At 39.3% G+C, this 16,174-nt stretch overlaps 1 protein-coding gene across 1 annotated transcript; it reads right to left on the reverse strand.

Annotated features, from left to right (window-relative positions):
* Positions 1 to 3,720: 3,720 nt before the first annotated feature.
* Positions 3,721 to 16,048, reverse strand: IL10RB (interleukin 10 receptor subunit beta). The gene is made up of 6 exons (XM_026077624.1): positions 15,247 to 16,048; positions 13,727 to 13,923; positions 11,334 to 11,500; positions 9,637 to 9,787; positions 6,758 to 6,915; positions 3,721 to 4,446 (listed from the first exon to the last, which is right to left on the reverse strand). Exons 1-6 carry the CDS (start codon positions 15,399 to 15,401, stop codon positions 4,234 to 4,236), a joined length of 1,041 nt encoding a protein of 346 aa, XP_025933409.1. The 5' UTR covers positions 15,402 to 16,048; the 3' UTR covers positions 3,721 to 4,233.
* Positions 16,049 to 16,174: the final 126 nt, after the last annotated feature.

Raw genomic sequence — 16,174 nt, forward strand, 5'->3', positions numbered from 1 at the left:
GTAGCCATGCCTGGCCTCAGTGCCAGTCACAACCYGCCGCCTAACATCCTTGCAGAGAAAGAAGGAGTTCAAGCTGTCTGAGAGGTATCGGTATGGGCTAGCCTTGCCGAAGAGGAAAAATCACCTAGTTTCCTGCATAGTCAGCAAGGAAAGAGAGGCTCTTCCAGAGAAGGGTCCCAGGCAGCTGCCTTCTGCAGGATACAATTTGGGGGAGCCATGGGGATTGGCGTGATGAGGCCAGAATTAGAGCTTCTGCCTGTATCACCTCACGTGTCACGTGGCCCTTTTGTCTCACTGGAGCTCATTTAGCAGGCCTTAGCCCATCAAATAACAAAACACTGGAAAAAAATTGATATCCCCAGGAACAGCTGCTTAGCAAAGCATGAGTAAAAGCCGCAGGCAGTAAAGGCCTAGCTTGGTTTAGTCAGTTTAGTAAGAAACGAGATAAACAAAAAACGTCCCAGGTGAAGAATCAGAAGTGAAAAGCGAGCCAGGGCTTTTCCTGGATGAAGGTCAGCACTCCAGCTTGATCACAAATGGTTTATATTTGCTGCCTTTATAGGCAAGAGGTAACGGTGTGTTCCTAATAGATGTACTTGTTGATCTTGTGTAGATGAGCATAATTGGTATTGGTAATATCCTTGTTTAGATTAGGACAATTTTATACTGGTGATATGATAAAAACAGAACAGGTCTCCTGTGAGTTAGTGTTCCTTTGACACTGAAATTGTCTTCATGTGAAAGTTTCCCATCTGCAGATTTCCTAGGATCTTCTTTAAAACTTAGTGTCTAAACATAGGTAAGATTTTCCTCTCCGCTAATGTGACTACTCATTAGAGAATTCCAAGGTTAAGTGTAATACTTGTTTTTTTTTCTCATTGTCCATGTAATCATAATTTCATAGTGCTGTGAATTCTTCCTATCTTTATTGCAGTACTTTGTATTTGCTCTTCATGTTGTGTGTCTGAAATTTTACATAATGTTCTTTTTGTGCGTACAGGAAGAACCTGGTTTGTTTATGGCAGGTTCTCTGCGATATCGTGGATCATGCCTGGAGACCAACACCCTCCACATTTACTGCAAGACAAAGTCTTCAAGGAGCGTTACATGCAGGAGCTCTGAAATTCAGTTTATTATAGTCTTTCTAGTCACAAACCACACTCTGGTGTCAGAAGAGCCAAATTTCATATACAGCAAAGAAAATAGGAGTCATCCAAGAAATACCTTGCCTGCCTGAGCAAGCTAAATTTATCTTTTAACAGTCATTAAAAATACACAGCCCTCCCTATTCTTTTCACTCTATGTTGAACAGCCTTGTTGAAATTTCTCAGGTACTATATGCACTAGCTTCAGGCCTTACCCCTCTTTTGCTTCCTCTGTCAGTACATGCATTATGTCAGCCTCTTTACTTAGGGGGCTTCTATCTCCTGTCCCTGCAGTATCTGCATACCATAATCTTCATTTAAGAGACACGTGAATGATAGTATAATGATAATGCAGCTGAGTGATTTAACCAGAAGTGAGACATCAGCAATGAAGCGTTAATCATAGTCCTCCACAAGGTCAAATCATTATTTAACATTACTTCAGAACTCCTTTATAAACAGGAATACAAACGCTGCTTTGCTACACTGCACAAACTCAAATGCTGGATGTTTATAAGAGGAAACAGAGAGCAGACAAGCGAGCAGCCATCAGTGTTAGAAGCTACCCTGACTACAGGATTGGCCCTAGATGAAATAAGACTTCAGGCACCAGATAACCTAATCAGAATTTCACAGAACGTCTCTCCAACCTTTCAGAATGATCTTTATTAATATATTCTGTACTGGAACCCTCATTTCTGTTCTGCATGGCATACAACCGCCTTCCTTTATTTACCAAGTTATCTGTATTAGAACAACACTAGCAATGTTATGGTCCAACAGTTGTGTCAGTTTACCATTCTCAGACAACTGGAACACGCTAAGATTATGGTTATACATTCGTCAGGATTATACGGGTTTCTGGACTTTCTGGAAACTTTGATGACCTATTGAGAAGCAGAGTTGGGGAATTCATTCTTATTTCATGCTAGTTGTGGTACAGCTGGAATATCGTGGTATAATTTTAATTTTGGAATTCACTAGATAAAGATTTTTGATGGTGATATAGCCAGTAAGTTAAAGATGGGCTCACATGAACTTAAACCAGCTATGTTTCTTTAGAGATAGTACGTCCCTATCAAAGAAAAGTTAGAGTAGAACAAACTTGTCAGCACAAATCCTTTCTTTTCCCACATCTGAAGATATTGAAAGATGAAGTAATATTCTGAGAAACAGTCTTTCCCTCTCCCCCACATGATACTGCAACAACCAGTATCAGCAAAGACATGAAGGGAAACAGTTCCTCTTTTTACATGGRGAAGCCAGCATCTTAAAATATCAGAGATGTACACATTCCTCCTGCTTTGGTCTAAAGACTGTATCCCCGCATTGCCAAGGGTATAATGACTAATGTTACTTTTTTTTTTTCCAGTTTGGCTTACTAATGAATCTGTAATAAAGTGGCATAGCACATGGGACTGCCTTATCTGTGCCCTCATCAAAACCTTTGAACTTATTGACAAATTTCAGTCACATTTGATAGAGAATAAATTCCTACTCTTCCATGAAAATTAGCAGCCAAGTAGACAAAAGCAGCTCTATTAAAAGAGTGAGGAAAAGAGGCAGGGAAATCTCARTCCTCATCTCTTCTGCCTGACAGCAGCTGACCAGCCAACTAGCACATGCATAGGCCATACTAGCTATGCTATGTGTTTTTTGTCTTCCTTCAGGCCAAAAAAAAAAAGAAAAAATATAGAGACGAAGCTGCTAATATGGAAGAAGGAATAGGGAACACACTGAGATGAATTTTTGCAGTGGAGAGGTGTACCAGGCATAGGACATCAATCTTCATTTGTACCAGTGCTCACAGAACAACTTTTGTAAGGAGTGGACAAAAGCATCAGTGAAACATAATGCCTTAAAAAACAAAATGAAAATGCTTCTGCATATTTCCATATCCCAAATGATTAATTGAAACAAAAGATGATCAAAATTAAAAAGTGCAGAATTTTTTTTTGCATATTACATATAGTTGGGTGGTGCAATGAATCAGTGCCTATTTTCCTCATGTTTTCTTCCTGTGATAGTTCTCAAAAAAGTGAATATTTATAATTAAAGCCCCTCAAATCTATAGCTATAAATTTTATAATGCACATACCAAGTTGTTTTACACATAATTTCACTTGTAGCAAGTCACTTTGGCTGACAGAATTTAATCTGTCACTGTCACTTTAATATAATGGGATATACAAAAAAAATTGCAGCACTCAAAGGATTAGAGCACAGTGCAAAGGTCATACGATATGCCCTGATACTGGTGTGGACATAGCCTTGATATGAATGAGCAGGACTATGCAGGTGTGCATTATGTAGCATGAGTCACACCTGCCTGTGTTCACTTTTCTTGAATTGAGACTGTACATCAATAGATAAATGAAATGATCCTGCCTTTTAACTCCTGCTTTAGCTACAAATTTTTCCACAGACTTCAGTCGATTAGGCAAGATTTAATTAGTCACAGAAATAACAGGGCAGATGCTCAGGGGACTGTACCAGAACGCAGAGGACTACCTGGCAGTGTACTGCTTATTATCCTTGGTGATGAAGTATGAATAACACCTTGCAATGCAAAACATTGAATATTTGCGTTTGGTTTATTAAGATGGTGCACAACTTGTTGTGAATAACTTTATAATTTAGCATCAGGTAAAAATCCAATAGAAAGATTATGCCAATAGAGATATCTTAAGAAATACAGGCAATTTCTCATTAAAAAAATATAAGATCAGCTCTTTCCTTGCAAAATATGATCTTTTACAAATCTTATACAGTAGGCCATTTTGATTAGCTTTTGCAATAAATAGGACATCAAAATTAAATTAACTAGTATTATATATTATGATATTAATTTAAAAAGCAAACAGAGTTGTAGGTATGAGGCAGTAAAAATGGTGGCAAAAATTTACATATCATTTAATTCTTCATGTATAGCCAAGTTTCTTGTACTTTAAAAATTAGTATGATTCTGTGAAAAGTCTATGTACAAAACCTTGCATATGAATTTTTACTCAAGTATGCAGTATGCAGAAGATAAACATAATAGCCTATTTGCTTTTCTTTCAGTCTGAGTGAAGTATGAGGAGTGCATTTAGTCCCCTTCCGAAGCTGGTACTATTTTTAAGTCAGAAAATTCTTGTTCGGAGTCCTGAAGCTGCTCTGTTGTATTGCTGGCCTCATCCGTAATCTCCTCACTTTGATTTTTGGATTCTTCTGAAATAACCGTTAACTTGTCACAAAGATGCTGCTCTTCTTGGGGGACTGGAGAAAATAACTGCGAACCATTAGAAGGCTTGCTCAAAAACTGTGAAAGAAAGAGGAAATGAGAATTAGGCTGCACCAGCTATACCATATCTGCTTAGAAATATCTTTTCTAATGTTTTCTACCCATCAGTTGGGTTTCCCAATCCTTGGAAATTTTGGATTAGTGACAATGTGACAATTTCTCTGCTCACTTTAACATGTTATGCAAAGCCTGGAATCAATTCAGAAGTGCCTGTATTTGTAAGAATATATCCCTGAGATTACTGCTCTCTTTGGAATATAAACTTTACTTTTAAAAAATAAAGTACCTAGGTTTTGTTTTGAAAGAAAGACTAAAAATGGTGAATTGACTGTAGGTGAAGGAGGAGTCTACTGAGAGATTTGTAGAACAGCTCCGAGACATGTGAATTGTTCCTGCCCTCTCAGAAAGTTGTTAGCTTAGACATCAAGTGGCTTTAAATGTCAACATAAACCATGACTGTTAAAGCAAGTAAAGGAGATGGAGCGAGATTTGCAGAGCTATGTAGTTCAGTGAGAAAGATGACTTAATTTTGGTACTAAAATGTCACAACTTCCTCCCACTCCCTTTTCTCTTATTAAGATGGAACCAGACTCAAGAATCTCCATGGACTTCACAGGATGTCACGACTGCATTTTGAACACCAACACAAAAGCAGCACACCTACTTAACACAGCAGTAATAGGGCAACCACTCATTTTGGCAGCTCACGTGGGAGTTCATTTTATTTGGTGGCAGCTGGATGAGTGCAGGTGGATTTTCTTCCTATGACCTGACCCTTCAGTTTTAATACATTGTACATAAGAAAGTAAGCTGCTCTATCAACAGTTCTGTTCATTGTAATTAAAAAAATAAATACTAGTATTATTACTAGTAGCCTCAGTCTATTAAACTGTGATTTGAAATGTTCTGTCAGTAATCAGCAATCTCAAATGTAGTGAAACTATTGCCTTTGATAATGTCAATTTAGTTAAGCATGACTGACCTTTATTAGTCAATTTGTTTTGATTAACCAGTTCCACCCAGTAGCACAAAATGAAGATGTTTTCCCTTCTTGCGAGAAACCTGAGAGTAAAATGAAGTTCTGCCTTATCCTGTATTAATCAAAACAGTTTTGGCTTCTCAACAGCTGAGTTCCAGGTTCAGCAAATTACTGCTGTGTGTGCTCAACTTAAAGCACAAGATTTGTGCTAAATCAGTTATAAAGCTTGAGTCTGCTAAACTCTAAATGAGTCAAAAAGAAAGACCCAAGAGGAAGCGCACAAAACTTAGACTAGTATAGAATGATAACCTTACCATACATAGCATTCTGTATAGCCCTATTTCTTGGAGGAGATTCTGATACAGCATTTAAGTTGCTAGTTGGGTAACAAAGGGTCAGTGGTATTCCCCAACAGCTAACATTCATTGCTCTTGTTTTATCTTGAATTTTCAGACATTGCTAAACTCTTTGCTTAAGTTGAGTTTTATTATATTTGTGAAAGAACTTTGTTTCAGGAGAGGAATGTGCAATTGTAAGTCTAAAACGAGATAGTGGAGACAGATCTCAGTTGTTCACTATCTAAAAAGAGGAACTGCATGCTAACACCTGTTATTCTCCCACTTTAAAATGAAAGAAAACATCCTGTTTCCAAGTCACATAAGGCTTCATATTACAAATTATGCAATTGTTTTAGGTATAAAACTCTATGCCAATTTTTTAATTGTTCAGCTTTTTAATATTTTGGAGTGCTCTGTGCATAAGAATTCAGAAAGACAGTATTTTAGAGTTTATTGTACATCAGTATGCTTAAAAAAGAAGTCTGAATTCTCAACTCTTTCCTTGTGTCTAGGTAGTGCCACAGAACTTGATGAAAACAGGGAAATCGAGGTAACATTAATGCAAAGTTTATGACCTTGTAATGCCAGAAATTAACCATTAAATGAACTAACTTCCACCAGCCTTCTCACATTGAAAAGTACCTTGCTCACTCACCTTTTTACACCAAAGTTCATGACATTATCATTTCTACTTATTTGAATGACTTTTCTGTTTAGTCCAAATTGCTTGACAGAAGAGCAAATTTTATCACACACAATATTTACTATATAAAAACAGACAACAGAATGGGTTCCTCTAGCCTGCATACCAATAACCAGCATTGCTCCATATACTCTTAAAACCCCCTCAGAATAGTCTGCATTTCACATATGACTAACAATCAGGTGCATATGCAAGAAAGTGAAATGAAAGAAGCTGTAAAAGTTTTGGCACAGAGAGCCTTTGGGAGGCAGGCAGTTCTATTGAAAAAGTTGATTTTAACTATGTTAGGTAGAATACAAATAAACAAACCTCTTTCAAGTGTTGTGGGAAATAATATGAAGGGCAGAAAACATGTTTGGTCAGTCGATACAGAAACAAAAAGGAAAAGAAGCAAACAGGAAGAAATATTATAACAGTCAACATGGATCCAAAAAGAATAGTGACAATTATCCATGCAGGCGTTACACCTGCAAGAAACAGAAGAAAAATATTAAAACTGTGGTTATTAATTTCTGAACATATTTGTGGCGGATGAATGGCACGGACTCAGGGGGGTTTGCGTCCTGAGACATTTATTATTTATTTCTGAGCATATTTAAAAAGTTAGCTGCTTCAGTGGTTTCACAGACACACTTTGCTAGGCCAATCAYCRTGCAGATTATGTCACAGGGAGCCAGTCATTGCACCGATCACGCACGCAGCGGTCACGCCTTGTACTCTGCTACTTGTTTGGAAAGGCTGTCTTGCCCTTAACCTTGGTTCCCACTGGCTTCTGCTAGTTTATCTGTACTTTCTCAGGATGTATCATTCCCAGCTGCACTGGTGTCCTTGGGTACGTTTGTCTGAGGCTCCTGTTGCTTGCTGCTTGCAACTTTCCACCAGTTTAACCCTGTCATGACCCTCCACACATATTATTTTCAAAACATGACTTTTCCTAGAGAATTAAAAAACCTTTTATTAAGCCTACAAAATTTTAACTGCAAACATAAGTCATTTTGTTTCCAGACACAAAAAAAACCAGAGTAACAGAATCACAGAATAGCTGAGGTTGGAAGGCACCTCTGGGGATCATCTGGTGCAACTTCCCTGCTCAAGCAGGTTCACCTACAGCAGGTTGCCCAGGACAGTGCCCAGTTGGGTTCTGAGTATCTCCAAGGAGGGAGACTCCACAGCCTCTCTGGGCAACCTGTTCCAATGCTTGGCCACCCTCACAGTAAAAAAGTGTTTTCTTGTGCTGAAGTGGAATTTCCCGTGTTTCCATTTGTGCCTGTTGCCTCTCGTCCTGTCACTGGGCACCACTGAGAAGAGTCTGGCCCTGCCTTCTTTGCAGATATTTATACACATTGACCAGATCCCCCCTCAGCCTTCTCTTCTCCAGGATGAACAGTCCCACCTCTCTCAGCCTTTCCTCATATGAGAGATGCTCCAGTCCCTTCATCATCTTTGTGGCCCTTCACTGGACTCGCTCCAGTAGCTCCATGTCTCTCTTGTACTGGGGAGCCCAGAACTGGACACAGCACTCCAGGTGTGGCCTCACCAGGGCTGAGTAGAGGAGAAGGATCACCTCCCTCGACCTGCTGGTAATGCTCTTCCTAATGCAACCCAGGATACCATTGGCCCTCTTGGCCACAAGGACACATTGCTGGCTCATGGTCAACTTGTCTCTGCCTCTGCCTTAGCTCTTCATGTGTCCTAGCTCTTAAGTTTTCAGTCTGAGCAGGCTGAGGTGGCTTTCAATAAAATGAACTTGTAACCATCATATTTAGACACTTACAGTAACACATACTAGTGATTCTACATGCAATATTAGGCATATGATTAAAGAAAAAAGACCAACACAACCACCCACAAGGTGGTGTCATGTGAAGAGCTAATACATACACTCTTTGGTGTTTCTGGAGTATAGGAACTAAAAGATAACACTACCAGGAGTATAGGCTTCCATTTTCTCTTTAAAAAAGTGTAAAAATGGCAAGAAAGTGAAGACAGCAGAGAACAAAAATCTGTAAACTTCTAAACTATTGAGCCTTTTAAAAATTCTTGTCATGCATGAGGATTTTGCAATAGGTAATGAGAATATAGATGTATCAATAAATCACTGTATAAATGTTTTACACCAGCTTACAGTTGCTAAACACTGGCCTAGCCATAAATTAACAAGAAATACCACCACCAAAACCCACTGGCAATTCAACCGCACTACCTGCAGATAATATATGTGTAGGAAAAGTACATGAGGAAAAATACACAAGGAAAAGTTTAGCCCTATAGCTTCCCCAGGCTTCGCACGGATGGCTTCCTCTCCATAATAACTTGTATAAACTCAGAGGCAGAGACACAAGTTGTCTGAGGGTGTAAGTTACATGAAAAACATATTACGCATGTGAAAAAGACAGTGGCTAGGGCTTCATCCTTTCTTTTAAACAGGGACATCAAGGTCCATGCTAAGATGACAGGATCTGACCATGGCTGTGGCTATTGCTGTATTCCATAGAGAGTGGCAAAGGTGGTACGGCTGGAAATGGAAGTGCTTCTCCAGTTGTCAAGAGAGGAAAAATCTAAAAGCTACAATTTTGATTAGGCCTAGCAAAAATTGGACTGAGGAGTGTTTGGTACTTACTGGCACAGCTGCCTTAGATATAAAAAGGAAAGCATCTAAACAAAACAATTGTTTATATTACTAACTAACAACTGCTGTGTATCACACAGAGCAAAAGCATCATGGGTAATGTCCTAGCCCCATAAGAGACGATGGCAAAGTCACCACAAAATGAACCAGGCTGCAACACAGGGTCCAATTCCTCTCTCAGTTATAAATATATGGTACAAAGGCATTCATATGATAGTGAATACAGCTTAGGGTAAATGAAATTCAGACCCATACAATGGAATCAGCAAAAAGCCTACGCTCTGTTTAACTCTTGGTTTCAGAAGAGGAAGAATTCAGAGGCTTCTGCYGAAGTAAACTATCATGTGATAGGTGCCATATTGCTTGTAGCTTTCATTCAGTTTCTAAAAACTCCTCTATTTTTTAAAGACGCGTGTGCATAGACCACCGAACAATCCTGGAGTAAGAAACACAACCTTTTCCTAAAGGTTTACACATTACACTGATGTTCCTTTTGAATGCCTTGTTTCCTAATTCACCACAGCGTTTATAACATTCTGCTGCATCAGATATTACTTGCCGTTGTGGGTTGTCTGGTCACAAACCTCTTGACTCAGTTGCCCAGTTTTGTTCCACTCGGGAATAACTGCTTGTACTTGAATACAATATACTGTCCATGGCTCCAGCTGAGATAATATTTCAGAGTTATGTTCAGTATCTATGAGAATTACCTAGCAACACAGAAGAACACAAAAAATTTGGAAATCATGAGTCCAGTGAATTGACTAGCTAAATAATTAATATTCCATTCAGTGGTACAAACCTTAGCAGTTATAGCTGCAATGTGGATAAGGTTTTTAAAGACAGAATGAAATACCCTATCTATGTAAAATAATTGCTAACTAAATATTCATTTCACCTTTAGCTAGTATGCGAGACCATTCATACCACTGACTTACGGGATGATTCTAGATGCATTAATGAAGTATTAGGCTAAAGAGCATGACAGAGACGTGATTAATGAGATCTGCTTGCAGACAGAAACAATTATCCAGCCAAATGAGATCAACTAAGAGTGCTGTTACAGACAAAGATAATTTAATTTGAGGCAGAGCACGTAGGACAGAAGATCTAGACAAAGAAAAAAGAAAAAAGAAAAAGGATTGCGGAAGCTGTTAGGTGGACTGAGAGCAAATGCAGCTTGCTGTTTAGACGCAGGATTGGTTATGTGCCTGTACTTATATGGTGGCTGCACACTACAGCAATCCCTACAACGTGCCCCATTAGGTAGTAACAGGCTCTTTCTCAGGTGTGAGAAGGCTCTATAGCTGGTGATGTTTCAACATCTTGAGCAACCATCCACTTTAAAAAACAACCTGCAGAAGTTCTGTTGTCTAGCCCTTTTGACTTTTTCCATTTTTGGGAAATTAGGATCCCTTATCTCCTGGAGTTGAATGTCAAGGATTTTTTCAGGATAACAAATACATATCAGAATAATATGCACTAAAGCCCTGCTGTATGAAAATTGTACTGATGTACAAAGCACTAATTATACTGTGATTGATATCTACAGCTGAAATGCTTCTTTTTTTTCATGCAATAAACCTTACGACCCTATAATTAATATATTCTTTATGATCTTTCTCCATGCATTCTATATGGAGAAGTCTGTTGAGCTGAGGAACACATCTGTCAGGGGAAAAGGAAGAAAGTGAATTACAAACAATAGAAAATGAAGAGGTGAAAAGCTGGAGGAAGGTGACCACAGGTAATACAAGGCACCAACCATGGTAATATTCAGAGCCCAGAGTTCCACAAAGACTGCTGTAGCACAAATACCTAAATGATACGAGATTTGGATTTAGGTCAGCTTATTGCCGTATTCTTAGACACTGCTGATGTCACAGCTTCTAAGTTTACCCTTGCTTTTGTGTGTGAAGTACACAGATTTGGTGGGGAAAATGGCATTGTGTACTCCTGCAAAAATAAATGCACTGCTAAACTGAGAGAGGAAACTCTCATAACATAGCAATTATTTTTGATTATGGAAAAAGTAAATTATATCCATGCTACTGTTTAACTACACGACCATCTGCCATTCTGCTCTGAATACCAGTTGTAATGACTTTATTTCATTGTAATTTGTAGAGATATGTATTTTATTTCACCATTGTTAGCTTTCAGAAACTYGTCAGTACAGCATTTTACCAAGAAGACCATATATATCAAAGTCATGCCTGGAAGGTGTAGTCAGAACATCAAGTGAGCAGAAGTTACCTCCTTATTGCTGCCTTTCTTCCAGTATAGTATTCTGTAATTCCACGAGCCATAGTATTGTTTTAAAGACCACTTGTCAGGTTCATGTTCAGCAATAGGGCCTATGAAATCCACATGCAAAGACCCAGATTCTGACTTCACTTTTAAATCAGGTGGCCCAATGATTGCTATATATGAGAATAGTGGGGAAAAAAGAAACACCAGAAGTCAGTCTCACATAGTTCTCAATTTGACATTTTTATGCAACTTAAGACACTTCATGTTTTATGCTTCAAAACATTTTATGTAGTTGAAGAAAGTAATCTCCTCTCACAGGTGAAAGATAAATAAACCCTTTCCTTACAGAACTGGTCAAAGGAATTTATTTTTACAGTTAAATAACAGATATTTTTACAGACTACATTTCCCATATACTAAGTTTACCCAATTCTCCTTTGCCAGCTGTTGTCACTCCTGGAGGAAGTGATACCATTTGCATAGGTTGTTATTGCTCACTTCCCCTTCTGAGCTGAACAGTTGCAACACCAGTCTTTTCTGAGGAAACCCTCTGGTGAAGTGCGTTTTAAGGCTTCTTTCATTGTGATTGCTTTGAAAAAGTGAAACATTTGAATTATTTCTGCATGTCTTACTGGTCTTACTGATTGAGGTGCTTAGACTGAATATTATATTTTCATATTTTGAAAATGGCTTTTCTCTCTTACGCTTTTGTGCCACTACCTGAATTATTGCATGAGTAGCTGGGTCACCAACTAAGTTGCGTCTGCAATGAACTCTCCATTAAAGTCTCCTATTATTCCAACAGAACAACTCTGCCTTAGATGCCTCTAATAAAGTTCTACCTCACTAGAGCCACACTAAAAGGTGTTTAAGGAAGCAAGAGCTCACTATACAGGCAATTTGCATTCCTCCAGAAATATGTGCTTCTTAATTTAAGAAAATCTGCTTGTTGGATCATACACTTCAGTATGTTTTTGAACTTGTGAAAAATAATGTAAAGGTCTCAGTTACTCTGGTTTTCTTATGCTGTTCTGACAACACTACAGTGTGGGATTTCTTAAAAAAAAACAAAACACACTGGCAGAAACGATTACAAAGAAAGGAATACTAGATATTTTTATCATGATGCCCTACTCAGATAAGCTCTCTACGACAACATTAAAAATCCTCAGGTCCTCCTCAGAGATTCAGCCAGTACTACCAGATCTTTCTTTCCAGTTAGTTTTATATCCAGCTTTTCTCAGCTCATGAATCGGCTGCCTTTTCAAAGCCAAGCCTGATCAGAAGGCTACATYCTCTTTCAAATGTTTGTCAAACTACAACTCTGTTAATGATCTACAAGTTTGCTTGTTCTGGAAATCCACACTTTGTATTACACTTTCTTTTGGCTTAACCTTACACTGGCAATGTGATAATTTTTTTCTTCATTTTCAATGTTGCGCTTCAAAGCTTCTGTTCTAGCCAGATTAAACTATTTCAACACCCTGCTTTGGGAGAGGGATAACCAATAAAAGTATTTTGAAAAATGAGGCTGTAAATTGTAAAATTACACTCTGAAATCCAAGGAACTGAATGATGAAATTCAAGCAAATGAAGGCTGAGAGAGAAAGAAAAAATTCTAGGAAGTGTTTCTGAAAGACGAGGTGCAACAGAAGCCTCCTGTATGGTTTCCTATTAAAAGCTGTGAGGAGAAAAAAACCTTGGATAACGTTAATTACATAAGCAAAATCAAATTATTTTAGACTATGAACAGAATAAGAATGAACAAAGTAAAGGATGTTCATTGGCAAAGACCACTCTCCCATTCCCAAGCTCAGATGACAACAACATGGCTAACATCTCTGTTGTGGACACTAATACAGGGCAATGCCAGGATCTAAATCATTCCTCACACAATGCTGCAAAGCTTCACTAAGAGAATAGCAGTATTGTGCACTGAAGATTATTTATTGACTAAAACCTAAACTTTCCCTGTGAAATTGTTGTATTTTTTAAATAAAAAASAGGAATATAAAGCCTTTTGCCTAACACAGCAATGAAGAAGAAAGTAATTGAACTCATTTAAATATCCAGGAAGTCAGAATCCTTGAAGGAAAACTCTCCTTGGTCGAAAAATATAAATGATCATTATCTTAAGGGAAAATATACATCTTTTAAAACCTTCTCAGAGARGTTTCAGATATCAATACTATCATCTAGCTATAACAGTGAACCTACCATGCTTTCTGATAGCTACTTCTACCATCGAAGAAGAAAAGCGTTCCAACTAAAATTTTATAGTTCAGTGTAAGTAAATTTACAATGATCTGCACATTACAGCTTTTTGTATGGAGCTGAATTGTAAAGGTGCATTAATAGCAGACAATATTTTAATGGAAGATTAGAAAAACACTTACTGTCATCCATTGGCTTAAATCTGACGATCACCCAGTCTGACTGCTTATTTTCTGACTCTGCTCTGACTCGTAAAATATAGTCTCCATATGCAGACAGAGAAGAGACATCGCACTCTGTGAGTCCCGTGTTTGTGCTCAAGTTTTCAAATGTGCCTTTAGGGAAATTGATGCTGTATGGAAGAGTGGCGTAGAAGTATCTGATGCATAAATTATAAATGATGAAATATCTTTCCTCTCAATTAACTGGAAAAGTGGCAGATCTATTTGTTAACACAGCCAATTACGACTTATGAACGTGAAAGATCAGATCAAATATATATGAAACATTAGTAGTAGTACGTACATGCACATTATGCATTTTATACTTATCTATATTATTTTGTGAAGTTAGTGATTAAGACTATGATTCAGAAAACAAATGCCCTTTTCTTGACAGTGATTACAAAACTTGATTCAACAAGACAGTAGATATTAGACGAGGTTGTAAATATTAGACAATACTGCTATGCTTGGCTTTGCTGTCTAATTCTGACTTTCTTCAAAACCGCCCCTAGCCTTTCCTTATATGCATGAGAGCTGACTGRGAACCATGCGATACAAGATAATGCTCTTTTCGTTTTGCATCACATGTCTACCCAGGAATGTGGTGGTCAATATGTAATTGCTACCAGCACTCAGAAAAACCTCCTTTCAACTACAGTGGCCTGCACCCATTTCAACTGTAATCAGTTTGGAGATTTCTCCTCAGCAGACCCCTACCTGTGGGTGCTATCTTCTCAACTTTACTTCCTGTCCCTTTTTTCCCCAAAGAATTCAACCTTTTGCAGGACTGTGAGACCTTTGACTCAACACGCGGGGTTTTTTTTCCAAGCACTGAAGCAGGTAGGGACTCTAACTCTGGGCTAGGGAATTTGCAGCACATCTGCACATAACCCTTTTCCTGATAGGAAAAGACCAACTCAGAGGGACGCAGTGGCAAAACCAAGTCAAAATTAAACCAACCCACCAAACCGGACAGAAGGAGACCTCAGAAAACGTGTCCTAAGTTTAGAGGCACTCAACTGAAAAGCCGCCCGGCTGCAGTTCATCAGAAATTTCTACTAAGGGCACAGACAAGCAGCCTGCCCTGGTGGCAAAGGACAAAATGCTGGTGTCGGTAAAGGACTAGGTAACGTAGACATGCTCAGCAGGACTAAGTCTGCTGAACAGCGGATAACAACTCCATGACAGAGAAAAACATACACATAGTTAATAACAGTCAACATTAAAATGCGTTTCCAGCTCCAAGAAAGTATGTACAAAACAGCTCTGGATGTAAAACGTGTAGAACATGCCTCTGCCCTGTTATTTAGCTCGGAAAAGAAGCCTTTCAAAGGTAAAAAGAAAGAGACAGCTCCTGATCTTCTTGCAAAGGAGGGAACACATCACAAATACATGCAGCTGTAAAATGTGAATTTCTGAGACAGCTTACAAATAAACACATAAATTAAAAAAAAAAAGTACAGCTCCCCCAGCCTTACCTCTTAAACTGCACAGTGTAAGTTATATTTCCTTTGTGAAACCTAGGTGGATCCCACTGTAAAATGCTATGAAGGTTAACCGAAATAATTCTTGCATTTTGGGGCTTTGACACTATTCCAAATACTATAGAAGCAATCAAAAAACAAACAAACATTTTAGTATGCGTTCCTCCCGTGACTTCTCAGTAATCSAAAACATAAACAGAGCCTTCTTCCCTTCCTGCCTCACCCTCTCCCTGTTTTTACAGAATTTAATATGGACTAGGTGCAATCTGGCAATTAAGTCAAACCCTCAATACCTATCGTTCATCCTGAGCTTACGCAACGAAAAAAATTAGCTAACACCGATCATTTCCAGTAAGTACTTTCTTTATGATATCATCATTTATTATGAACGACTTGTTATTGCCCAAGACTTAGTGACTATCAGGGTATGCACATGAACTTTCACTGAGTTGCCAAAATAGCATTTTTGTAAGCAGTGCTCCAGTAGTACTACTGAAACAACACGGATGTGCGGATTGATTATTCGCTGAAGATGACCGCGAACGATCTTTCTACGCAGACGTGGGTGTAGGGCTGAAAGAATCCAAAAAGAAAAAGCGGGGGCTCCGGAGGCGCGAGAGGGGGGCTCCCGGCCGGCAGAGCCGCCTTCGCACGGGCGCTGCGGAGCACCGAGGCCGCCACGCCTGCAAGAGCACGGCTCCGCTTGCACACGGGCCTCCCGCCACCGGCACGCAGGGAGCTGCCCCAAGCAGGAAGGGCAGCCGCGGCCTCCCGGCGGGCGGAAAGCGGGGGCGGGCGCCGGCCCGGGCGAGCCGGGAGCCCTCCCCGCGCCGGGCAGCGCCAGCCGCCCCCCCGAGCTCCGGGCGCCCCTCTCCCACTCACCGCCCAGCAGCAGGCAGCTGCAGAGGGCGCACCGCAGCCC

Source organism: Apteryx rowi, unplaced genomic scaffold, assembly GCF_003343035.1.
Source record: "Apteryx rowi isolate R43461 unplaced genomic scaffold, aptRow1 scaffold_46, whole genome shotgun sequence".
Classification (NCBI taxonomy): Eukaryota; Metazoa; Chordata; class Aves; order Apterygiformes; family Apterygidae; genus Apteryx; species Apteryx rowi.

Excerpts from the sequence above, each read along its gene's own strand:
- IL10RB (XM_026077624.1), bottom strand. The coding sequence starts at position 15,401 with ATGTTTGTTTGTTTTTTGATTGCTTCTATAGTATTTGGAATAGTGTCA. Across the intron at positions 13,924-15,246 it reads TACACTGTGCAGTTTAAGAG|ATACTTCTACGCCACTCTTC; the intron begins GTAAGGCTGGGG and ends TTTATGCATCAG. Across the intron at positions 4,447-6,757 it reads TCCCACAACACTTGAAAGAG|TTTTTGAGCAAGCCTTCTAA; the intron begins GTTTGTTTATTT and ends TTTCTTTCACAG.